The 27,570-nt window shown below is 40.5% G+C and overlaps 1 protein-coding gene across 3 annotated transcripts in view; it reads left to right on the top strand.

The window, feature by feature from the left end:
* Nucleotides 1-27,570, top strand: part of agbl5 (AGBL carboxypeptidase 5) — a 209,381-nt gene that overhangs the window by 75,888 nt on the left and 105,923 nt on the right. For all 3 annotated transcript variants that reach the window (XM_070885111.1, XM_070885110.1, XM_070885109.1), the window contains 5 exons: nt 1,831-2,008; nt 16,157-16,335; nt 16,505-17,075; nt 22,119-22,288; nt 23,330-23,465. In XM_070885111.1, the coding sequence (XP_070741212.1) occupies nt 1,831-2,008; nt 16,157-16,335; nt 16,505-17,075; nt 22,119-22,288; nt 23,330-23,465 (1,234 nt within the window). The remainder of the gene's footprint in view (nt 1-1,830; nt 2,009-16,156; nt 16,336-16,504; nt 17,076-22,118; nt 22,289-23,329; nt 23,466-27,570) is intronic.

Here is a 27,570-nt window from a genome sequence, read left to right as displayed (position 1 = left end):
CAGGACACCACTAGTCACATCCTGCCAATTAGAGTACCTGCCCATTAGCCCTACACTCTGTCTCCTGCCACTCAGCCAATTTCCTAACCAGGTCAATAATTTACCTTTAATTCTATGTTCCTCAACCTTAGTTAACTAACAGTCTCTTATGAGGGACTTTATCAAATGCCTGCTGGAAGTCCATATAAATAACATTCATAGACATTCCCCTATCCACTACTTTAGTCCTAACGGGAATGGTGGTGGTGTGGTTTTGTTACTGGACTAGTAATCCAGAGGCCTGGACTAATGATCCGGATTCAAATCACGGTAGCTGGGGAATTTAAATTCAGTTAAATAAATTAAATAAATCTGGAATGAAAAGCTAGTATCAGTAATGGTGACCATGAAACGATCGTAAAAACCCATCTGGTTCACTAATGTTTTTTTAGGGAAGGAAACCTGTCATCCTTACCCAATCTGGCCTATATGTGACTTTAGACCCGCAACAATGTGGTTGACTCTTAACTGTCCCTCTGAAATGGCCGAGAAAGACACAGTTGTCAAGCAGCTCACCACCCACCTTCTTAGGACAATTTAGGGATGGACAATAAATGCTGGCTTTGCCCACATCCTGTGAATGAATGACATTTTTGAAGAGGTGACTTTTTAAAATCAGGTTTGTCAGGCATGACCTACCTTTTACAAATCCATAATCTCTGATCAGATGAAAATTTTCAAGGTGTTCATTCTTTCTTGTAGATGCAGTAATTTCCCGACAACAGATGTTAGGCTAACTGGTCTATAATTCCCTGGTTTTCCCCTCTCACCATTCTTAAACAGTGGAGTGAAGAGTGAGAGGTGAACTTATTGAAACATACAAAATTCTTACAGGGCTTGATCGGGTAGATGCAGTGAGGATGTTTTCCCCTGGCTGGGGAGTTTAGAACCAGAGGTCACAGTCTCAGAATAAAGGTTCAGCCATTTAGGACTGAGATGAGAAATTTCTTCACTCAGAGGGTGGTGAATCTTTGGAATTCTCTACCCCAGAGGGCTGTGGAGGCTCAATCGTTTAGTATATTCAAGACAGAAATCCATAGATTTTTGGATATTAAGGGAATCAAGGGATATGGAGATAATGCAGGAAAATGGAGTAGAGGTAGAAGATCAGCCATGATCTTATTGAATGGTGGAGCAGGCTCGAGGGGCTGAATGGCCTACTCCTGCTCCTATTTCTTATGTTCTTATGGACAGTTTGCCATCTAAAGGAATGGTTCCTGAATCGAGAACATTTTGGAAGATTATAGTTAGGGCATCTGCAAATATGCTTGCTCACTTCCTTTAAAACCCTGGGATAGAAACCGTCTGGTCCTAGGGATTTGTTTTGTGCTGTAGGCCCATGCTGGCTAAAAATTGAATTGCGACTGCTCAAATCCATTTTACATAGGATCCTTACAGCAAACAGGCAGGGGAAACTTTCATTCCATCAGTTTGGGGTAAGTTTGAACTCTGGTCACAGATAAAAGATCAGTTTGTAACCCACTGTGCCACCCAGGTCCTCCTGGTTTGTAGCTCTTTGTGATATTAAATGTACAGACATTTATGCTGGGTTTCAAAGCTCCCACAGGCAGCTGGCCAAGATATGTAGTTGAAGTTCTTCAGTTATCTCTGATAAAGTCTCTCTTCCCCCCTTCGTGCATGAGGAAGTACTTTGAATTGAACATAAACACTCCTGCTGTCTTTTTTTTCAGTTATACTATTGGCATTATCTTACTACCTTTTGTTAACGTGGGTGTATGAGTTTAATCTTTTGAAGAATCTAACTTGTAATGAAAACAAATCTTGTTTCAGTCCTGCAGATACTATTTACTATCACCGTGAACCTCTGTGTTATTCCTTGGATAAACTACGTGTTGACCTTATCACCATTACTTCATGTCATGGAATGATGATGCAATGTGAACCACGACTAGAAAAGCTTTTTCCAGATCATTCCACTTCTCGTCCACAGCAGTTCTCTGGAAAACAAGTAAGAAAACCCAAAGCTGTCAATTTTTATGTATGAAGGCTTTGTTAACAGTCCTGCATTTCCATATAAAAAGCTGGAGAAGAATTGAGTGTGGGAGAGAGGATCCAGTTGTTGACGTCCACGTAGAAACCAATGACATGGGTAGAACTAGGAATTAGGTTCTGCTGAGAGAGTTTGAGGAGCCAGGGTCAAAATTAAAATGCAGAAGCTTACGGGTAACAATCTCTGGAATGTTGCCTGAGCCATGTGCAAATTGGCATCTGGACAAACTGATTAGGTTAAATGCGTGACTCAGAGAGTGGTGTGGGAAGTAGGGGTTTCCCTACTTTGGGCACTGACACCAATACTGGGGGAAGAGGGAGCTGTTCCATTGGGGCGGGCTCCACTTAAACTGGTCTGGAACCAGTGGCCTGGTGAATTGAATAATTAGGGTGGTAAATAGGGCTTTAAACAAATAGGGGGTAGAATTCAGGAAAGCGCAAATTCAAAAGCAGCAAGAGAAATGTCAAGTTGCAGAGCAGAATAGCGATTTGAGTAAAAATAAGCAGAGTGGGCCAGGAAGGGACAGAGCGCTTAACAGAGGTAATATGGCATGAACATAAGGACATAAGAAATAGGAGCAGGAGTAGGCCACTTGGCTCCTTCGAGCCACTCTGCCATTTAAATATCATGGCTGATCTGATCTTGGGCTCAGCTCCACTTCCCTGTCCGCTCCTCATAACCCTTCACTCCCTTATTGCTCAAAAATCTGTCTATCTCCACCTTAAATAAATTCAATGACCCAGCCTCCACAGCTCTCTGGGGCAGAGAATGGAACAGATTTACAACCCTCTGAGAGAAGAAATTCCTCATCAGTTCTAAATGGGCGACCCCTTATTCTGAAACTATGCTCCCACGAGGGGAAACATCCTCTCTGCATCTACCTTGTTGAGCCCCCTCAGTATCTTGTATATTTCAATAAGATCACCTCTCATTCTTCTAAACTCCAATGAGTACAGGCCCAACTTGCTCAACCTTTCTTCATAAGTCAACCACTTCATCTCAGGAATCAACCTAGTGAACCTTCTCTGAACTGCCTCCAGTGCAAGTATATCCCTCCTTAAATAAGGAGACCAAAGCTGTACGCCGTACTCCAGGTGTGGCCTTACTAATACCCTGTACAGTTGTAGCAGGACTTCTTTGCTTTTATACTCCATCCCCTTTGCAATAAAGGCCAGCATTCCATTTGCCTTCCTGATTACTTGCTGTACCTGCATACTAACTTTTTTGTGTTTCATGTACAAGGACCCCCAATCCCTCTAGTGCACACTTTGTAATTTCTCTCCATTTATATAACAATTAGCTTTTTTATTTTTCCTTCCAAAATGGATAACCTCACACTTTCCCACATTATACTTCATCTGCCAAATGTTTTCCCGCTCACTTAGCGTGTCTATATCCCATTGCAGATTTTTTGTGTCCTCCTCACAACTTGGTTTCCCACCCATCTTTTTGTATCATCAGCAAACTTGGCTACAATTACAATTGGTCTGTTCATCCAAGTCATTTAATATAGATTGTAAATAGTTCAGGCCCCAGCACCGATCCCTGTGGCATTCCACGAGTTACCATTTGCCAACCGGAAAATTACCCATTTATCCTGACTCTCTGTTTTCTGTTAGTTAGCCAATCCTCTATCCATGCTGATATATTACCCCAACTCCGTGAGCTTTTATCATGTGCAGTAACTTTTTATGTGGCACCTATCGAACGCCTTCTGGAAATCCAAATACAGCACATCCACTGGTTCCCCCTTATCCACCCTGTTGATTACATCTTAAAAGAACCAGCAAATTTGTCAAACATGATTTCCCTTTCATAAAACCATGCTGACTGCTTGACTGCATTATGATTTTCCAAATGTCCTGCTCCTGCTTCCTTAATAATGGACTCCAGCATTTTTCCAACGACAGATGTTAGGCTAACTGCTCTATAGTTTCCTGGGGTGTTTTTTTTTGTCTGCTATTTTTAAATAGGGGCATTACATTTGCGGTTTTCCAATCCGCTGGGACCTCTCCATAATCCAGGGAACTTTGGTAGATTACGACCGATGCATCCACTATCTCTGCAGCCACTTTTTTTAAGACCCTAGGATGCAAGCCATCAGATCCAGGGGACTTGTCCCATTATTTTACCGAATACTTTTTCTTTAGTGATAGTGATTGTATTAAGTTCATCCCTCCCGAAACTCCTTGATTATCCCCTATTGGAATGTTTTTAGTGTCTTCTCCCACGAAGATCGATACAAAATATTTGTTCAAAGTCTGCCATTTCCCTGTTCCCCATTATTAATTCCCCATTCTCATCCTCGAAGGGATCAACGTTTACTTTAGCTACTCTCTTCCTTTTTATATACCTGTAGAAGCTCTTACTATCTTTTTATATTTCTTCCTAATCTCATAATCTATCTTCCCCCTCTTATTTTTTTAGTCATCCTTTGCTGGTTTTTAAAAATTTTCCCATCCTTTTGCCTCCCAATAATCTTGCCCACTTTTTATGCCGTTGTTTTCAGTTTGATACCATGCTTTACTTTCTTAATTAGCCACAGATGGTTCTCCATTCTCTTAAAGTCTTTCCTTCTCACTGGAATTTATTTTTGTTGCGAGTTATGAAATATCTCCTTAAATATCTGCCACTGCTTATCAACTGTCTTGCACGTTAATCTATTTTCCCAGTCCACTTTAGCCATGAATAACTAAGGTGACATAAAGGAAAAATAGAAAAAGGGTAAAGCTAAAGTCACTATATCTGAACGTTTAGTTATAGTGACTTTAGCTTTAACTTTTTTCTAGATCAGTATGTTGCGGAACCAACTAGGGAATAGGCTATTTTAAATCTAGTATTGTGCAATGAGACAGGGTTAATTAATAACCTTATCGATAAGAAGCCTCTGGGGAAGAGTGGTCATAATATGATAGAATTTTATATAAAGTTTGAGTGTGATTTAGTTAAGTCCAAAACTAGGGTCTTAAATCTGAACAAAGCAAACTACGTAGGGAGGAGGATGAGTTGGCTGAGGTAGATTGGGAAACTAGATTAAAATATATGACTGTACATAAGCAATGGCAAACATTTAAATAAACAATTCATAATTCACAATGTGCATTCCCTTCAGGAATAAAAACCCCACGTGAATATTGGTCCAACCGTGGCTAACGAGAAGTTAAAGATAGTATTAGAGTAAAGGAAGAGGCTTTATAATGTTGCCAAAAAGGGTAGTAAGCCTGAGGATTGAGAGGATTTTAGAATTCAGCAAAGGATGACTAAGAAATTGATGAAGAGAAAAGCGAATGAGAGTAAACTAGCAAGAGACATAAAAACAGATTGTGAAAGCTTCTATAGGTATGTAAAAAGGAGTAAGTAAACGTGGGTCCCTTATAGGCAATGACAGGAGAAATTATAATGGGGGAAAAAGGCAATGGCAGAGACCTTAAACAAATACTTTGTATCTGTCTTCATGGAAGAAAACACAAAAAAACATCCGGAAATGATGAGGAGCCAAGGGTCTAGTGAGAGTGAGGAATTTAATTGAATTATTATTAGTAAAGAAAAGCTGACACATTCCCTGGACCTGATGGTCTACATCCTAGGGTTTTAAAAGAGGTGGCTACAGAGATAGTGGAAGCATTGGTTTTGATCTTCCAGAATTTCTTAGATTCTAGAAATCTCCCTGCGCATTGGAAGGTAGCAAATGTAACCCCGCTATTCAAGAAAGGAGGGAGAGAGAAGACAGGGATAGTTTTCTGGAACAATACATCATTGAACCGATCAGGGAACAGGCTATTTTAGATCTTGTATCGTGTAATGAGACAGGGTTAATTCGCAATCTAATAGTAAAGGGGCAGAGTGATCTTAATACGATAGAATTTCATATTACGTTTGAGCGTGACTTGCCCAAGTCTGAAACTAGAGTCTTAAACTTAAATAAAGCCAATTACATAGGTATGAAGGGCGTGTTGACTAAGGTCGATTGGAAAAATAGATTAAAAGGTATGGCAATAGATAAGCAGTGGCTAGCATTTAAAGAAATATTTCATAATTCTCAACAAAAATGCATTCCATTGAGAAATAAAAACTCCACAGGAAAAGTGATCCATCCATGGCTAACTCAAGAAGTTAAGGATAGCATTAGATTGAAAGTAAAAGCTTATAATGTTGCAAAGAATAGTCATAAGCCTGAGGATTTGGAGCGCTTCAGAAACCCGCAAAGGGTGAGCAAAAAATTGATAAGGGAAAAAATAGAGAGAGAAAACTAGCAAGAAATATAAAAAAAGATTGTAAGAGCTTCTACAAGTATGTATAAAGGAAAAGAGTAGTAAAAGTAAACATTGGTCCCTTAGAGACTGAGGCAGGAGAAAATATTATGGGGAATAAGGAAATGGCAGAAACGTTAAACAAATATTTTGCATCTGTCTTTACAGTAGATGACGCAAAAAGCATACCTAAAATGGTGAGGAACCAAGGGTTTAATGAGGATGAGGAACTTAATGTAATTAATATAAGTAGAGAAAATGTACGAGAGAAACTAATGGGACTAAAAGCCTACATCCTAGGGTTCTAAAAAAAGGTGGCTGCTGAGATAGGTTTTGATCTTTAAAAATTCCCTGGATTCTGGAAAGATCCCAGCGGATTGGAAGGTAGCAAATGTAACACCGCTATTCAAGAAAGGAGGGAGAGAGAAAACGGGGCAGTACAGGCCAGTTAACCTGACATCAGTCATTGGGGAAATGCTGGAATCCATCATTAAGGAAATGGTATCCGAGCACTTAGAAAATCATAACATGATTAGGCAGAGTCAGCATCGTTTTATGAAAAGGAAATCCTGTTTGACAAATGTGTACGTTTTTTGAGGATGTAACCAGCAGAGTAGATAAAGGGGAACCAGAGGATGTAGTATATTTGGATTTCCAAAAGACATTCAATAAGGTGCCATATAAAAGGTTATTATACATGATAAGGGCTCATGTGATTGGAGGTAATGTATTAGCATTGGTTACGGACAGAAAACAGAGAGTAGGAATAAACGGGTCTTTTTCAGGTTGGCAGGCTGTAACTAGAGGTGCCGCAAGGAACAGTGCTTGGGCCTCAGCTATTTACAATCTATATTAATGACCTAGATGAAGGGACCGAGTGTAATGTAACCAAGTTTGCTAATGATACAAAGCTAGGTGGGACAGTAAGCTGTGATGAGAACACAAAGCGTCTGCAAAGGGATATAGATAGATTGAGTGAGTGGGCAGTAAGGTGGTAGATGGAGTATAATGTAGGGAAATGTGATGTTATTCACTTTGGTAGGAAGAATAGAAAAACAGAATATTTTTAAAATGGTGAGCGACTTATAAATGTTGGTGTTCAGAGAGATTTGGGTGTCCTTGTGCAAGAAAACAAAAAGCTAGCATGTAGGTACAGCAAGCAATAAGGAGGGCAAATGGCATGTTGTCCTTTATTGCAAGGGGGTTGGAGTATAAAAGTAAAGAAGTCTTGCTACAATTGTACAAGGCCTTGGTGAGACCACACCTGGAGTACTGTGCTGTTTTGGTCTCCTTATCTAAGGAAGGATATACTTGCCTTGGAGGCGGTACAACGGAGGTTCATTAGATTGATTCCTGGGATGAGAGGGCTGTCTTATGAAGAGAGATTGTGTAGAATGGGCCTATACTCTCGAGTTTAGAAGAATGAGAGGTGATTTCATTGAAACATACAAGATTCTGAAGGGGATTGACAGTGTAGATGCTGAAAGATTGTTTCCCCTGGCTGTAGTGTCTAGAACGAAGGATCACAGTCTCAGGATAAGGAGAAGGCCATTTAAGACAGAGATGAAGAGGAATTTCTTTACTCAGAGGATTGTGAATCTTTGGAATTCTCTGCCCCAGAGGGCTGTGGATGTTGAGTCTCTGAATATATGCAAGGCCGAGATAGATAGATTTTTGGAGTCTAGCGGAATCAAGGGATATGGAAATCGGGCGGGAAAGTGCAGTTGTGGTTGATGATCAGCCATGATATTGAATGGTGGAACAGGCTCGAGGTGCCGTAGGGCCTACCCCTGCTCCTATTTCTTATGTTCTGAAACCAGTTAGCCTGACATCAGTGGCAGAAAAAACGCTAGAAACTTTTATTAGGGGCGTGGTAACCGGGCACATAAAAGACCATAATATGATTGGACAGAATCAACACAGATTTATGAAAGGGAAATTGTGTTTGACAAATCTAATAGAATTTTTTTAGGTTGTAACTAGCAGAGTAGATAAGGGGGAACCAGTGGATGTCATGTATTTGGATATTCAAGAAGCATTTGATAAGGTGCCACACAAGAGGTTGTTAGACAAAATTATGGCTTGTGAGATTGGGGGATTAGTTAACAACAGAAAACAGAGATTAGGAATAAACGAGTCATTTTCGTGGTTAGCAGGCTGTAACTAGTGGTGTGCTGTAACTAGTGGTGTACTGCAAGGATCGGTGCTGGACCTCCGCTATTTACCATCTATATCAATAACTTTAATGAGGGGATCGAATGTAATGAATCTTAAGTTTGCTGACATTAAAAAGCTAGATGGGAAAGTAAGTTGTGAAGAAGAACAAAAAGGCTGTAAAGGGATATAGACCGATTAAGTGAGTGGGCACTAAGGTGGCAGACGGAAAATAACGTAGAGAAATGTGAAGTTAGCCACTTTGGCAGGAAAAAAGGAAAAGCAGAATATTTTTTAAATATTCAGAGATTGGGATATGTTGGTATTCAGAGGGACCTGGGTGTCCTTGCACATGAATCACGAAAAGTTAGCATGCAGGTACAGCAAGCAATTAATTTCGCAAATGGTATATTAGCCTTTATTACAAAAGGATTGCAGTATAAGAGTAAAGAAATCTTACTGCAATTATATAGGGCCTTGGTATAGACCACACCTGGAGCACTGTGTACTGTTTCGGCCTCCTTACCATGGGAAGGATATACTTGCATTAGAGGAATTGCAACAAAGGTTCACTCGATGATTCCTGAGATGTGGGGTGGGGATTGTCATGTGAGGAGAGATTGAGTAGACTAGACCCATATTAAAATAAAGAGAAATATTAAACAGATTAATCAAACTCAGGATAAACAGGATGAGATCCTACAAGCTGGATTTAGGGAGCTAGGAGTTAAATTAAAAAGTAGGACCTCAAAGGTAGTAATCTCAGGATTGGTATCAGTGCCACATGCTAGTCAGAGTAGTAATTTCAGGATAGCTAAGATGAATACATGGCTTGAGGAATGGTGCAAGAGGGAGGTATCAAATTCCTGCGACATTGGAACCGGTTCTGGAGGAGGTGGGACCAGTACAAACCGGACGGTCTGCACCTGGGTAGGACTGGAACCAATGTCCTCGGGTTAGTGTTTGCTAGTGCTGTTGGGGAGGGGTTAAACTAATATGGCAGGGGGATGGGAACCTATGCAGGGAGACTGAGGGAAGTAGAATGGGGGCAGAAGCAAAAGATAGAAAGGAGAAAAGTAAAAGTGGAGGGCAGAGAAACCCAAGGCAAAAATCAAAAAGGGCCACTTAACAGCAAAATTCTAAAGGGCAAAGTGTGTTTAAAAAGACAAGCCTGAAGGCTCTGCCTCAATGCAAGGAGTATTCGTATGGTGGACGAATTAACTGGGCAGGCAGCTATTAACAAATACGATTGGCATTACGGAGACATGGCTCCAGGGTGACCAATGCTGGGAACTCAACATCCAGAGGTATTCAACATTCAGGAAGGATAGACAGAAAGGAAAAGGAGATGGGGTAGTGTTGCTGGTTAAAGAGGAAATTAACGCAATCGTAAGGAAGGACATTAGCTTGGATGAAGTGGAATCTGTATGGGTAGAGCTGCGGAACACCAAAGGGCAGAAAATGCTAGTGGGAGTTGTGAACAGACCACCAAACAGTAGTAGTGAGGTTGGGGACAGCATCAAACAAGAAATTAGGGATGCATGCAATAAGGGTACAGCAGTTATCATGGGCGACTTTAATCTACATATACATTGGGCTCACCAAACTGGTAGCAAAACAGTGGAGGAGGATTTCCTGGAGTGTATTAAGGATGGTTTTCTAGACCAATATGTTGAGGAACCAACTCGAGGGCTGGTCATCCTAGATTGGGTGATGTGTAATGAGAAAGGACTAATTAGCAATCTTGTTGTGCGAGGCCCCTTGGGGAAGAGTGACCATAATATGGTAGAATTCTTTATTAAGATGGAGAATGACACAATCAACTCGGAGACTAGGGTCCTGAACTTAAGGAACGGTAACTTCGATGGTATGAGACGTGAATTGGCTAGAATAGACTGGCGAACGATATTTAAAGGGTTGACGGTGGATAGGCAATGGCAAACATTTAAAGATCACATGGATGAACTTCAACAATTGTACATCCTGGTCTGGAGTAAAAATAAAATGGGGAAGGTGGCTCAACTGTGGCTTAACAAGGGAAATTAAGGATAGAGTTAAATCCAAGGAAGAAGCATATAAATTGGCCAGAAAAAGCAGCAAACCTGAGGACTGGGAGAAATTTAGAATTCAGCAGAGGAGGACAAAGGGTTTAATTAGGAGGGAGAAAATAGAGTATGAGAGGAAGCTTGCTGGGAGCATAAAAACTGACTGCAAAAACTTCTATAGATATGTGAAGAGAAAAATATTAGTGAAGACAAACGTAGGTCACTTGCAGTCAGAATCAGGTGAATTTATAATGGGGAACAAAGAAATGGCAGACGAATTGAACAAATACTTTGGTTCTGTCTTCATGAGGGAAGACACAAATAACCTTCCAGAAATACTCAGGGACCGAGGGTCTAGTGAGGAGGAGGAACTGAAGGAAATCCTTATTGGTTAGGAAATTGTGTTGGGGAAATTGATGGGATTGAAGGCTGATAAATCCCCAGGGCCTGATAATCTGCATCCCAGAGTACTTAAGGAAGTGGCCCTGTAAATAGTGGATGCATTGGTGATCATTTTCCAGCAGTCTATCGACTCTGGATCAGTTCCTATGGACTGAAGGGTAGCTAATGTAACACCACTTTTTAAGAAAGGAGGGAGAGAGAAAACAAGGAATTATAGACTGGTTAACCTGACATCGGTAGTGGAGAAAATGTTGGAATCAATTATTAAAGATGAAATAGCAGCGCATTTGGAAAGCAGTGACAGGATCGGTCCAAGATTTATGAAAAGGAAATCATGCTGACAAATCTTGTAGAATTTTTTGAGGATGTAACTAATAGAGTGGACAGGGGAGAACCAGTGGATGTGGTGTGTTTGGACTTTCAAAAGACTTTTGACAAGGTTCCACACAAGAGATTGGTGTACAAAATTAAAGCACATGGTATTGGGAGTAATGTACTGATGTGGATAGGGAACTGGTTGGCAGACAGGAAGCAAAGAGTCAGGATAAACGGGTCCTTTTCAAAATGGCAGGCAGTGACTAGTGGGGTGCCGCAGGGCTCAGTGCTGGGACCCCAGCTATTTACAATATACATCAATGATTTAGATGAAGGAATTGAGTGTAATATCTCCAAGTTTGCAGACGACACTAAGCTGGGTGGCGGTGTGAGCTGTGAGGAGGATGCTAAGAGGCTGCAGGGTGACTCGGACAAGTTAGGTGAGTGGGCATATGCATGGCAGATGCAGTATAATGTGGATAACTGAGGTTATCCACTTTAGCGGCAAAAACACAAAGGCAGAATATTATCTGAATGGCGACAGATTAGGAAAAGGGGAGGTGCAACGAGACCTAGGTGTCATGGTACATTAGTCATTGAAAGTTGGCATGCAGGTACAGCAGGCGGTGAAGAAGGCAAATGGCAAGTTGGCCTTCATAGCTAGGGGATTTGAGTATAGGAGCAGTGAAGTCTTACTGCAGTTGTACAGGGCCTTGTTGAGGCCTCACATGGAATATTGTGTTCAGTTTTGGTCTCCTAATCTGAGGAAGGACATTCTTGAGGGAGTGCAGTGAAGGTTCACCAGACTGATTCCAGGGATAGCAAGACTGACATATGAGGAGAGACTGGATCGACTGGGCCTATATTCACTGGAGTTTAGAAGGATGTGAGGGGATCTCATAGAAACATATTAAATTCTGACGCGACTGGACAGGTTAGATGCAGGAACAATGTTCCCGATGTTGGGGAAGTCCAGAACCAGGGAACACAGTCTACCGATAAGGAGTAAGCCATTTAGGACCGAGATGAGGAGAAACTTCTTCACTCAGCGTTGTTAACCTGTGGAATTCTCTACTGCAGAGAGTTGTTGATGCCAGTTCATTGGATATATTCAAGAAGGAGTTAGATATGGCCCTTACAGCTAAAGGAATCCAGAGGTATGGAGAGAAAGCAGGAAAGAGGACTGAGGTGGTGATCAGCCATGATCTTATTGAATGGTGGTGCAGGCTCGAAGGGCCGAATGGCCTACTCCTGTACCTATCTTCTATGTTTCCATAAAACCCCTGGTCTGGGCAGATACATCCACATATTTTAAAAGAATCTAGACTATTACACATATTTAATAATTCGTTAGAAAAAGGTGTAGTGCCAGAGGACTGGTGGATAGCTAACATAATACATTTATTTAAGAAGGGAGATAGAACACGTCCAGGGAACAATAGACCAGTCAGCTTAACATCAGTGGTAGGAAAAATAATAAAGGAGAGCATCTAGAACCCAAAAGTATAATAATGAATAGTCAGCATGGATTTTAAAATGGAAAGAATTCTTTGTAGAGGTAACAGGAAGATTAGACAAGGGTAATGTAGTAAATGTAATTTATCTAAATTTCCAAAAGACCTTCGATAAGGTACCACTTAATAGACTAATGAAAAAGGTCAGAGAATGCAGAGTCTCAGCTTTTAGGGGGAAGAGAATTCCAGATTTTTCGTACCCTTTAGGCCGGATTTTCGAGGGGATTGCGACCGAGTTTTCGACACTTTTTGACTCTCCGCGGCGAAAGCCCTGGTGAGATCCTCTGCTCCTTGTTTGCGGCAGCGATGGGAAGTACCGTCGGGGAGTGCTGCGCTGGACGTGTAACGAGGCGGATTGCGTTACTGTCCAAGGTTTCCAGAATGTTCTGTTTTTAATTCACATATCCAGTATTTGTAGTAATTTGTCTTCTGTTTCCTCCCTTCAAACCAGTTTCTAATCTGATTTGCTGCTCCTCCCTCCCCTATGTCCATAGTTCTTAATCTTCATTAGTCAATATGGTACCCTGTCAAATAATTCCTGAAAGTCAATGTGCACCACATCCACTGCATTTCTCCCATCTACCATATCCTCAAAGAATTCTATCAGGTACGTCAGGAATGATGTTCCTTTCTGAAATCCGTGTTAACGCTAATTATTTTATCATCTAAATAGCATATTAATTTCATCTTTAATTCAACACTCCAAAATTTCCCTCCCACAGATGTTAAATTAACTGTTATTTACCCAGTTAGCTCCATCTCCTTTTTTGAAAATGTGTACAGTGTATTACATTTGCCACCCCTCAGTATACAGCCACCTAAAGAGAAGGGCAAAGTATAATTTCTCAGGCCTCTACCATTTGTCGGATCCTTAAATGTACCCCAAAATGCCCTGGCGTTTCTTCCTGCTTTAGCGTAACAAATTTTTCCAATACTTTTATTTTTATTTATCATTAGGTCTTTCATCTAGCTTGTAACCAATGCAAGATTTAGTTCCTCACCAATATCCTTCTCTTTCATGAAACATTTGCAAAGTACTTAAGTTTTCCTACTGATTTCTGTCTCTCCTCTCTTTTTTAAAATTCATTCTCGGGATGTGGCCATCGCTGGCAAGGCCAACATTTATTGACAGTCCCCAACTGCCCTGAAAAGGTGGTTGTGGGTCTTTATAGTGATTTGATACAACTGAGTGGCTTGCTCAGCCACTTCAGAGGACTGGTTAGAGTGGACCACGTTGCTGCGGGACTGGAGTCATATTCAGACCAGACTTCACATTTAGCAACTTTATTTTTAATCATACATTTGTAGTGTATTTTACTGTTCTTTTTAATACTTGATTAACTGGGTGTTGGCAGCTATCTAATTCAAGTGGTCATTCCTCACGGGTGAGCCTAGGTGATGGGTGTTGGCAGCGTTTTGATCATTGAGAGCATCAAAAACCAGCAGTGTTCTTACCTGACATTCACACATGCATGGCTCATTGGATTGGCATTTGGAGTTGGAATTCTGGATTTTTTTTCTTGCTTCCAGTCCAGAAGCTTTTAAGGTCAGCAGTAAAAGTCTAGGTTAAGATCAGCTGACTCAACAAAGATTGGGAATTTGGGACTTTCTGGTCCATCTGATTTCGTTTTGAATCTGTCTGAAGCGTACAAGTGGGTTAAATTTATTGAAATTACATACAAAAGTACGAGAATACGCTTGTGTTCTGCAAAGTTTTTATCATTTTTCTTTAATCCTTCCCATATAACAATAAATTACGATATGAGGTCTGTATTAAACATTGTTAATGTTTTTTGGCCTAAAACTGGTACAATTATAGATTTAATCAGCACAGAGAGAAGCCATTCGGCCCTTTTTTTGAAAGAGCGAACTAATTAGCCCTGTTCCCCTGCTCTTTCCCCATAGCCTTGCAAATCTTTCCTTTTCAAGTATTTATCCAATTCCCTTTTGAAAGTTATTATAGAATCTGCTTCCAACATCCTTTCATGCAGTGTATTCCAGATCATCATAACACGATGCATAATTCTTTTTTTCCTCATGTTGCCTCCGGTTCTTTTGCCAATTACCTTAAATCTGCGTTCCCTGGTTTCCGATCCTTTGGCCACTGGAAACAGTTTCTCCTTATTTACTCTATCAAAAGCTTTCATGATTGTGAACACCTCCATCAAATCTCCCATTCGCTGCTTTAAGGAGAATAATCCCAGTTTCTCTTGTCTTTCCACGTAATTCATCCCTGGTACTATGATCAGTTTAACAGTGTGGAGGCTCCTGCACTCATTTCAGACCTTGTCTCCTGAATTTGTATGTCCTATTTGGAGTTTGCAATGCAGAAGTTCCGACTGGCATTTCTGGGCCTTAAGCAGCCTTACCACCAGTGCCCCTTTAAAGGGATTGCAGGAGGCCGCTCTAAAATAGGCCCAAAAATTTAGTTTTTTGTGGAATCGGAAAGAGCAGGCGAGCTTCTTTTGGCTTCAAATAACAACTGTGGGCTGCTGCTGGCTCACCCGGGACATATATCTGGGTGCAGGGTGAAATTTGCACGGCTCCGACAGATCGAGTGACTGATTGACGCTTGCAGCTTGCCTAATATATTCTGTTGAGGCCCAAATACAAATTTATTTTGGTCCTCTGATTCGGTACGCCGCAGAAATCGTGCCCAGTTTGAGATGCTAAGGAATTATCTGTTACCTTGATGTACAAATTTAAATGAACCAATTTTATATGCATTTCTTAAAATTCTATATTGATTTGAGTTACCTTGAGAAATAAATTAATATATACAGGCAACGATTGCAGACACTCACTTTTAATGCAGTGACTGAAAAATAGTCGCGGTTGAAGAATTCTTTCATGTTAAGCTCTTTTTCCAGCACTTGAACATTTCACAATTAAAATTAGCAAAGGTTTCTTCTATTGTAATCTCATCGTGTCATTTTGGCATAATTTTTTGCTGTGCTCCAGAAGATCCTCTAGTTAACTTAAAATGGAAAAATTGATTTATCAGGCTAAGGCTATTGCAATTTAACATAGTTTTTGCCTGTATTATTTTCTATGTATTTTTAAATGATTATTTTGGTTGAAAAACATTGTCTTACCCTCCCCTATTTTATCTGGAGTAATACAGACTGGTTATTTTCATTGCTGCTAAAAATTAAGACCTCCTATAGCAGAGCATGGTTATTATTGTCCGATATTTTCCCTCCCCTATTCAACTCCTGAAATGCTGGGCACTGCTCGTTGATGAGAGATACACTATTTAGAATTAGCACTGCTGTAACCTAGAACATTTTAAGTAAGTCATCGAATGAGTTACTGTGCTCTAACACTACTTCATATCCATTGCTATTTGTGTACAAATTACTTGTTTCTGGAACGTGTCTGAATGAATTGACTAATATCGCAAAATGCATTTTTGTTCTGTTCCAGGTATTTTTCCTCAGCAGTCGAGTGCACCCTGGTGAAACTCCCTCCAGTTTTGTTTTTAATGGTTTTCTCGAATTTATTTTACGGTCTGATGATCTTCGTGCTCGGATGCTGAGACGAATGTTTGTCTTTAAACTTATACCCATGTTGAATCCAGATGGTGTGGTGAGGGGTCATTATCGGTAAGCTTGCAAATATTAAACTGTTACTGCATTAAACCAACTAGGAAACTGTACTAATCGTGTCTTCAAATTCCTGTTTCCTGCAGCTTTATCATCTAACTACTGTATGACATGAAAAATCAACTGTATCAAATTCATGTTTACGGCTGACATGTTTTGTATTTCTCAGGACTGATTCCAGAGGTGTGAATCTGAATCGTTTGTACTTGGAACCAGATTTTACTTTGCATCCTTCAATTTATGCGGCACGTGCAGTCATCCTGTATCATCATGTTAACAATCGTGTGTCTTCAGTGAATTGTGACTGGAGAATGTTCTCTTTGTTGTCATCCAGTGGTCCTTTATGTGCAAAGGACTTGAATCATTCCATCAATACACCTTCAATCTCCTCTGAGACCTCTCTATCAGAGATGGAGAAAAGCAAAAATTTTAAAAACGTTGTAAATGGGGAAATGGATTGCATCATTTCCTGTAAAGACCTTGACCAATCAGGTACATTAATAAAAGGTGAAGACAACAATGGGCAGCCGCTTTCAGAAACACATAATGGAGAAACTGATTCATCGGATGGTCATAGTGCACTCTGTGAGAAGGCAGCTGATAGTTCTGACTCTTCAGGAACTGCTGAGCACATTCCTCCTCATGAAAGTGGGATTGCATACTATGTAGACTTGCATGGACATGCTTCAAAACGGGGCTGTTTTATGTACGGAAATTGTCTTCCAGCTGAAAATAACCAGGTTAGTATTTGATGTATTAGTATTCAGTGAATGCATAGGATAGCAAATTGTATCTGTGAACACAGTGATTTTATTGCTCTTAGATGTAAAATACTGACTGTGACTGGCTGAGTCGTTTCTGCCTCAACCGCTAACATTGGAAATGAATTCCACATCCTGTTTAATACTCTGGAAATAAGTTTCTGCTGTAAATCTTTTACATTTAACCTTGTATCTAAGGCCTCTCACTCCAGCTGTAAACAGCTTGCTTTTATCCACCTTGTACCATTCTTTCATAACTTTAAACACACTCATATCGCCACGTAATCTTTGTTCTAACGAAAACAAAGTCCCAATGTTTCATGTCTTTGTATTTTTGTTTCATCATATTAGGCAGCATCGCAGTGAATCTGCTTTGCAGCCTTTCTAAAGCTTCTATATCCTTATAGTGGGAGCACAATACTACAGAGTACTGTAAATGAGGTCTTATAAAAGTTTTATAGGTCCGAAATTTCCACATGATTTGCTCCTGATTTTTAGGAGCAACTGGTATAGAACGGAGTATCTTAGAAATCGGAATTCTCGACATTTAGTTTGCTCCAGTTCTAATCAGTTAGAACAGTTTCACTTTGGAACAGAATTTTTTTTCAAAAGGGGGCGTGTCCGGCCACTTACGCCTGATTTCAAAGTTCGTGAGTGAAAACTTACTCCAAACTAACTTAGAATGGAGGAAGTGAAGATTTTTGTACGCTCGAAAAAACCTTGTCTACACTTTAGAAAATCAGGCGTAGGTTACAAATTAGGCGTAGGGAACGAGGTGGGGGGGGGGGAAGGGAAGTCATTAAATTCTACAATCAATCCTTAGTTATACTTATACAAATATTATACAAATAAATCCAACCTGAATAAAAATTTATAAGCAAAGAAAAGATTAAATAAACCATGTTCCTACCTGTGTGAAATAGCATCAGCCTTCGAGCTGCTGTGCTTCAGGCAGGCTTTTCATGTTGGAGACAGGCAGGGGTGTGGCGTCAGTGTCTCGACGGCAGCGGCAGCAAGCTTCGAGCTGAGCTGTGCAGTGCTTGAGGCAGGCCTTCATTCTCTTCGTGGCTGTCCGCGAAGAAGCAGCACCGGACGGACCCGAGGCCATTCGGCCATGAGATATCAGTGGCTGGCCGGCAGCCAAAGAATCAGCAGCGGACGGACGTGAGGCCATTCGGCCATAGGGTATCAGCGGCGTCAGTGGCTGGCCGGCAGCCGAAGAATCAACACGCAGCTCTTTATGGTGCTTGAGGCCATTCGGCCACGCTTTAGGGGCAGCGTCAGTGGCTCAACGGCAGCCGAAGATACAGCAGCAGCCTTCGAGCTGTGAAGGGGACTGAGGCCATTTGGACAGGGAGAGGCAGCCGCATCGACAGTTTTATATTTAAATTTGCAGAATGGGTGCTGCATTGTCAACACCACGTATTATTGCAAAGTTGAATTGGCACTCTTATTTCTCCAAACACACAGTCCTTAATTTGCATGCACCAATGCAGCACCGGTTCTGCAAGTTTAGCAGTGAAAAGCTGAACTCACTGATTTCAGCAGGTGATTTATTCAGCAGTGCTGCTAAAAGCCCTCCCTCACACACAGAAATATCAAAAAAATTAAATTACAAGCCTTTGCAGGGGTCCAAGAAACAAATCTTCACTTTTTCTGCAGTATTTTTAAAAATGGCCGAGTGCCAATGTTTGTCTGAGACTGCGCGTGCGCGCACGCTCCAACGCGCATGCGCAGGGTTGCCGGCGCCACGAAGGCTAATTTAAATTGTACCCGCCCCCTGCTACTTAGAAAATCGGCGCGCGTGTTAGGCTCCGCCCTCTGCTGCGAAGAGCGCGCCGTGCCAAGCAGACATCGAGCTCCAAGGAGCTCGTGAATATTGGAGTTTTTTTTAGGCGCAGTTTTCGGCGCGAAAAACAGGCGCCCAGCTCGGAGGTGCGTCGTTTTCGCCGCGGGACGAAACTTGGGGCCATATAGACTCATCATTACTGCTTGGTTTTTATATTCAGTACCTCATGATGAAACCCAGAATTCCATTAGCTATTTTTATAGCTTTATCAACCTGAGGCACTGCCTTTAATGTCCTGTGAATTTGTAACTCAAATCCTTCTACTCTTCCACAGCACCGAACCTATTTCCATTCAGAGTATAAATAATGCGGTATAATTTTTCACTGAAAAATATCATCTCACACTTAACTGGAATCGAATTCCATTTGCCACTTAAAACAAATAGGTATTACATTGGCCTCTTTCCAGTCCTATGACATCATCATCATAGGCAGTCCTTTGAAACGAGGATGACTTGCTTCCACGCCAAAAAATTATGTTCACAGGTGTTTCAATGAAGGACCTAATATTCCAGGTCCTGAGCTACATCCCAAAGGATGGAAGATGCCTGTGCGTGGATTTTTTTAACGTGTGGTGACTGTTGCACACCAGCCACCACACGGGCTTGACAGGGCTAGATCTTGGTCCAGTGGCAAGGGTTATCCAAGACGACTGGAGACCTGCTCTGCTGCACAGACCTAGTGCGCATACATATCACAGTGTGGGCTGGCCCGTGCTGCCCCTGAGCCCCTGGCATACACCCATACTCAATAGCACCCTGGAATCTAAATTTTAGAGAAGTGACAATTTCCTCCCTTGTACATAAGAACATAAGAAATAGGAACAGGAGTAGGCCATACGGCCCCTCGAACCTGGTCCACCATTCAATAAGATCATGGCTGATCTGATCTTGGACTCAGCTGCACTTCCCCGCCCGCTCCCCATAACCCCTTATCCCCTTATCGTTTAAGAAACTGTCTACTTCTGTCTCAAATTTATTCAAGCTTCCACAGCTCTCTGAGACAGCGAATTCCATAGATTTACAACCCTCAGAAGAAATTCCTTCTCATTGTTTTAAATGGGCAGCCCCTTATTCTAAGATCATGCCCTCTAGTTCTAGTCTCTCCCATCAATGGAAACATCCTCTTCACCTTGTCAAGCCCCCACATCATAATCTACGTTTCGATAAATCACTTCTCATTCTTCTGAATTCTAATGAATAGAGGCCCAACCTACTCAACCTTTCCTCATAAGTCAACCCCCTCATCCCCAGAATCAACCTAGTGAACCTTCTCTGAACTGCCTTCAAAGCAAGTATATCCTTTCGTAAATATGGAAACCAAAACTGCACGTAGTATTCTAGGTGTGGCCTGACCAATACCTTGTATAGCTGTAGCAAGACTTCCCTGCTTTTGTACTCCATCCCCTTTGTAATAAAGGCCAAGATACCATTGGCCTTCCTGATCACTTGCTGTACCTGCAGACTATCCTTTTGTGTTTCATGCATAAGTACCCCCAGGTCCCGCTGTACTGTGGCACTTTGCAATCTTTCTCCATTTAAATAATCACTTTCTCTTGGATTTTTTTTCTGCCACTATGCTTCTCTCCCTCAGGGAGCTAGGATATACCCTTTCGGATCCTGGTGCTTTATCCTCCTTTAGTCTAACTAACTTAATACAATTTTCCTTTTATCCATCATATCCCACCTTCAAGTTTCCCCTCCTCTCTGACATTCTCTTTAGTAAAAGAAAAAGTGGAAAGCAGTAGAGTGCAGCTTCTTTCTCATTCATTCAAATTGCATGTGCATGCTATAGTTTGAAATGGGAAAGGCAACTACCAAGCAGTTTGAGTTTTTAAGGTTTGGTGACATTTGGGAGTCACATGATCTTCCCCACACACTCAATTTACATGGGGATCTTTGTAAGCATGTACCTTTTGTTCTTTTTAAAAACCTTTGAGTTTTAATTTGTAGGCACAGAAGGTGCTTTTGTGTTTAAACTGTTTAGTTCAAGATCTGCGCAAACTTTGTCGTTTCATTGATCTGTTTATCTGTAATCAATTTATTCCTGACTTTGACTGGTAATTGGTGCCCAGTTTCAAGATATGCCCATCTTTCCAGTGATTTGATGCCCTCAGTGTTAATTTTGTCAACTTGAGACACAGTTTACAAAGGCACACCGGTTAAGCAGCGAGCAATAAACTTGCTTTTGCCACATAGGATACTGCAGACAAGAAGATGCCTCTAACCTGTTAAAGAAAAACAGCTCAAACCCTAGGTCAGATAATCTAGCAGAAGTTGGGTTCAATTCTCTGAATGGATGGAAAATCCTATCCGGCTTGCAACACATTCAGTTGAAGCTATAAGGTTTATTTTCACTGTAGTAACCAGTCACTAAAAACTCAACTTCATTGTAACTTTCCAGGAATGAAAACCAATACCCGATTGGTATTTATGTAAAGAACTGAAGTGGAAATGGCCAATGCCATAATATTCAGAGTATTATCAGCCAACTCAACTTGGAACCAAATTTGTAAACATGACCCCCTCCTTCCTCACTGAAACCACAAACCTAAACTGTTGGCTGTACCAAGCTGTTCCCATAATGTCATGGCATGTTGTTCACTGAGGGCATGGCTCTCCATAGCTACTTAAAAGAAGGCATTGATTTCATCTTCACAGCCATCCAAATCCTGCAAAACTGGTATAAATCCAGTCTTTGACTGCTGCATCAACTAGGGACACAAATAATCTTTTGTTGTCAGTTATAGTATCAATACGGAGTACTGGTCAATCCATTCACCGCGGATTAAAGTAAATGGATATTGGATCTAAAATGCTTGAGGTTTCAAGTTGCTGAAATAGTTTACAGTTTAAAAAAAATAATAATATTTGCTACCTCATTCAGTTATTGTTTACCATCCTATAAACTGGGCTTAATTATAAATGTAAAGTTATTTCCATTTGCCTGAATAGTAAATTTAATAATTTTGATTAAATAGCATAACTGTCAGCAAAAAAAATTTATGTTGCATATTTTTGACTGGCAACTGAACAGTGTTACTGTCAAAAATGCTTTTACTTCCATAATTCCAAATATTTACCTTATATGCTTAGCGATTTTTCAGCTCCTCAGTCATAAATAGGGTAAAGTTCTTCATTTTAATAATTTTGCTGTTTTTGTTGTCCCTGCAGGTAGAGAATATGTTGTTTCCAAAACTGATCTCCATGAACTCGGCACACTTTGATTTCACGGCTTGCAATTTCTCTGAGAGAAACATGTATGCCAAAGACAAAAGGGATGGACAGTCGAAAGAGGGAAGTGGCAGAGTGGCAATTTACAAAGCCACAGGAATTATTAACAGGTGAAAGAATAGCGTATTTAATGTAGCTTTTGCATTAGATCAGGTAAAAATATTCTTCGGTTATACTTAAAATTGTGATCAGTTCCATAAATTGTTTTTTTTTCTTTTGCTTGCATACCTTTCAATACAGATTTGCAGAATATCAGCTTTGTATTTATACTGTACGAAAGAAAAGAGTACTAATATTGAAAGCTGAAAGTCTTGAATTATTCAGATTTTAAGCTCAGACATTTGTCAGTTTAAAAATGAAGTGTCTAGAAAAATTACTTGAATGTCCCATTTGTTGTAAATTAATTGTATTCATGATGGTAAATACAATTGTGTAATTCTTTTCAAAAGCAGTGTTTTTAAACCTTACATTTGTAAAATTTGTATCTAGTCTCAAACAGGCCTATGATTTGATAAAATTAAAGGATACTAAATAAATGTGCGTCAGGATGGGTTGGGTCATTTTATGCTGCTATATACTTGCAAACTTAAGAGTTTAATAAGCCCACCCTAATAGAAAATTATCTGTTAACCAATATAATTTACATTTCTCAATGTGAAAAAACTTCTGAAGTCGGCTCTTAATTCAAAGTTAGTTATTTTGTGTGAATTTTCAGGAATGGACAGTGCAATAAAGCTTTACCGTGATTATTGTAAGTTTAAAAAAAATTGGCTAGTCATTTTGAATTCCATTTTGTTTTGCCTCTCCCACCCAACAGAAAATTGTACCACCTACTCTGATCTGAAAAGTGTGAGCTTTTAATTCTATTTCCAGCCTGTCTATTGTGATCAGCACAGGCTGGCCCAATTAGCCGTATTATACAAACAGCTGTTGTCCAGAATCCTATTTTTCTATTTAAGACTTTGTGGTTATGATGAACAGGTGATTCAAGATGGTCACAAATACTGATTGTACCGTATTGTATAAAGGAAAACAATAGTTAATATCCCTGTAATTTCTTGTCAGCACAAACACTTACCTGAATATTAATCTCATCAGTAAATTTTTCCAGAATTAGTTGTGATATTTAAAAGTTTCTGTATTTTCTACAGCTATACCTTGGAATGCAATTACAATACAGGCCGTTGTGTGAACCCAGTCCCTCCTGCATGCCACGACAATGGACGAGCAAGTCCACCACCTCTACCTGCTTTTCCACCTAAATACACTATTGAAATCTTTGAGCAAGTATGTAAAGTGACAAGTTTATAATGTGTGACATATATGTACAATATTTTTGAGTTTGGGAATTTTAAAATTGAAGTCATGCTTCAAGGATAATCCTTAAAGTGCAAGGAACATTTGTCACAATTTACTGTTCTCAGTCATGTTCAATACAGACAACATGACGGCACTGATGAGTTGCTATTTGTGATTTTTGGTCTTGCACAACTCAACAGAAACATTATGACCCAGGTTTTGCCGTCAGTGGCAAAGGAACGATGCTTGCCATTCATCACACTTGCAGCTTCCCACAGACTGCGGGATTTTGAGCGGCAACTTATGGTATTTCGAGATCATTTCCAGCGTGACACCCTCTACAGGGGATTTGTGCCGTGTGTGAGCAGGTCAAGTAACAGGGTGGCTCTTCAACCAATCAGATTGAAGAATTCTTACTGAGACAGTGTCCAAACCAGGATGTATAAATTAGAATATTTAGTTATTGTACAATCATGTACATAAAGTGAAAGAAAGAGGAGATTCAGAGAGAGATGAGAAAGAAAAAGTAAAACAAAAAAACATTTATTTAAATGTTTAATTTTTTAAAAACTCAACAATAATTAAATTCTGAAGGAATGAGACTCCACAGTTGTAAAATAAAATTTTCAGGACCTTGGAGGTTGATTGGCAGTAATTATAAGTGATCACTCCATTAGAAATTCACTTAAACCTGAATGCACCAGCCCTAACTTTTCCTGGCATGTTTAGTGGATAACTCGTGGGTAGGTATTGCAACCTCACGCCCTTGCATGGATTTCAATAATGACTCTATCGTGAAGTGCTAGTATAGCGCTGCTTGTGGAGGAGCAGGGCAAATCGGACAGCAACTTCATGATTTCCATGCAGACTCCGAAAGTTGCTGTCCATTTTACTCCATAATAACAGTGATAGCCTCACTTACTGTTAACGCAAAATCTGGGCCCTGAAGTTGTCCATCATTACACTGACCAAACATGGCATTTTGTTTTCTCTTTAACGTCTGCGGCAATTTTCCTGCAGTCAAGACCTGGTGTATGCAGCCATCAATGGCACAGTTCTGGTGATAACTTACGATAATATTATGACCACCCTTCGTTTTTTGCTAGATATATTCCAGATACAATGGATAGCTGCCCTGGTCATTCCAACTGGTAAAATTGTATGAAGGTTGCTGAGTTCATGCCAGAACCACTTGACTTTTATTTCCTGAATTATTTGTGTGCTTCTATGGAGCCAATCTCCATTTTTCTTTGTTTATCCAACCATTTATTTCAGTTACATCCTGTCTTCTTTGTTGAATTGTAAGTTTTTTCTTAACAGTATTGCATGTGTTTGCCAATCTGCATTATCAAGTTTATTTCTTCAGCCTCAGTTACTTTGTCATTGAATGCCACACTGGAAATTGTGCCACCTACAGGAAACCTCCCTTCATCAGTCACACAAACTGCAACTTCCTCCTTTTTTTTTAAACCAGCATAACTTTATTCTTGTAAAGTCACACCCCCCCCCCCCAAATATTTTCTAAAATAATTGAATTTTAATGGACTGTAGCATCTATAATCATCTACTCTGGTTTCAAAGTGAAAAAACCATTTAGAATAGGGATCAGTCTGATGGATTGTATTATTCCCATAGTTCTTCATAAGAAAGCCTTATAGTGAATATCTTGCCTTTTCTTTGGCTCTAAGTACATTTTCCTCAGGGAAGATCAATACTGGAAGATTGCACCCACCTGTCTCTACATGGGGTGAGATCAAACTTGGTTGCAATAGTTGTTTTTTTTTTATATTGTAAATGCAGAATCACGCCAGTAGTATGGCATAGTTATGCAGGAAGGTCAGCAATTAATGGCCTGGATGTTGTGTTAAGCATAAACAATGAGGCTTTCAGTGCTCACCGTTATTGAGGAGTAAATCGGAGTCCCACATGCGCAGTTAAAACTTACCTCGGCCTTGAATATACTCAATGATTCAGCATCCACAGCCCATTGGGGTAGTGAATTCCAAAGATTCGCAACCCCTTGAGTGAACAAATTCCTCCACATCTCAGTCTTAAATGTCCAACCCCTTATCCTGAGACTATGCCCTTGAGTTTTACACATTCCAGCCAGTGGAAACAATCTCTCGGCATTTACCCTGTCATCCCCCTCAGAATCTTGTATGCTTCAATGAGACCTGTCATTCCTCTAAACTACAGAGAGTATAGGTTCAGTCTCTCATAAGAACATAAGAAATAGGAGCAGGATTAGGCCATTTGGTCCATTGAGCCTGCTCCGCCATTCAATAAGATCATGGCTGATCTGATCATGGACTCAGTTCCACTTCCCTGCCTGCTCCCCATAACCCATTCCCTTACCACTCAAAAATCTGTCATCTCCACCTTAAAATATATTCAGTGACCCAGCTTCCACAGTTCTCTGGGTCAGAGAATTCCATAGATTTACAACCCTCTAAGAAGAAATTCCTCCTCATCTCAGTTTTAAATGGACGGCCCCTTATTCTGAGACTCTGCCCCCTAGTTTTAGTTTCCCCTACAAGTGGAAATATCCTTTCTGCATCCACCTTGTCGAGCCCCCTCATTATCTTATATGTTTCAATAAGATCACCTCTCATTCTTCTGAAGTCCAATGTGTATAGGCCCAACCTACTCAACCTATCTTCATAAGTCAACCCCCTCATCTCCAGAATCAACCCTAGTGAACCTTCTCTGAACAGCCTCCAATGCATCTCCTTCCTTAAATACGGAGACCAAAACTGTATGCAGTACTCTAGGTGTGGCCTCACCAATACCCTGTACAGTTATGGCAGGACTTCTCTGCTTTTATACTCTCTCTCCCTTGTAATAAAGGCCAACATTCCATTTGCCTTCCTAATTACTTGCTGTACCTGCATACTAACTTTTTGTGTTCCATGCACAAGGACCTCCAGGTCCCTCTGTACTGCAACACTTTGCAATTTTTCTCTATTTAAGTTGTAATTTGCTTTTCTGTTTTTTCTGCCTCACATTTTCCCACATTATACTCCATCTGCCAGATTTTTGCCCACTCACTTAGCTTGTCTATAGTCCCTCTACAGATTTTTTGTGTTCTCTTCACAATTTGCTTTCCCAATCATTGTATCATCATCAAACATGGCTACATTACATTCGGTCCGTTCATCCAAGTCATTAATATAGATTGTAAATAGTTGAGTACTCAACACCGATCCCTGCAGCACCCGACTAGTCACCAACTGGAAAATGACCCATTTATCCCGACTCTGTTTTCTGTTAGTTAGCCAATCCTCTATCCATGCTAATATATTACCCCCAACCCTGTGAACTTTTATCTTGTGCAGTAACCTTTTATGTGGCACCTTATCGAATGTCTTCTGCAAATCCAAATACACCACATCCACTGGTTCCCTCTCATCCCATAGATCAATCTAGTGAACATTTGTTGCACCTCCTCTAAGGCAAGTATATCCTTCTTCGGATAAGGAGACCAAAACTGTGCCCAATACTCTAGGTGTGGTCTGGCCAAAGCCCTGTACAATTGTAGCAAGACTTCCTTACTCTTGTGCTCCAACCCCCTTGCAATTAAAACCAACTTGCTATTTACCTTCCTAATTGCTTGTTGTATCTGCATGGTAACTCTTCATTTCCTGTACGAGAACACCTAAATCTCTGAACACTGACATTTAATAGTTTCTCACCATTTAAAAAATATTCTGTTTATCTATTCTTCCTACCAAAGTGAATAACCTCACATTTTGCCACATTATACTCTACCACCTTATACTCTATCTACCACCTTATTGCCCATTCACTTAACCTGTCTGTATCCCATTTATGTCCTCCTCGCAGCTTACTTTCCCACCGAGCTTTGTATCGTCAGCAAACCTGGATACATTACACATCTAAGTCATTAATATAAATTTTGAATAGCTGAGACCAAAGCACTGATCCTTTTAGCATCCCACTGGTTACAGCCTGCCAACTTGAAAATGCCTTCTCTCTGTTTTCTGTCCGTTAACCAATCCTCTGTCCATACTAATACATTATCCCCAACCCCATGAGCCCTTATCTTGCATAGCAACCTTTTATGTGTCGCCTT

This window comes from Pristiophorus japonicus, chromosome 7 (genome assembly GCF_044704955.1).
Source record: "Pristiophorus japonicus isolate sPriJap1 chromosome 7, sPriJap1.hap1, whole genome shotgun sequence".
Classification (NCBI taxonomy): Eukaryota; Metazoa; Chordata; class Chondrichthyes; family Pristiophoridae; genus Pristiophorus; species Pristiophorus japonicus.
The sequence above is the reverse complement of the archived record's forward strand: the minus strand, read 5'-3'. Positions and strand labels throughout refer to the sequence as shown.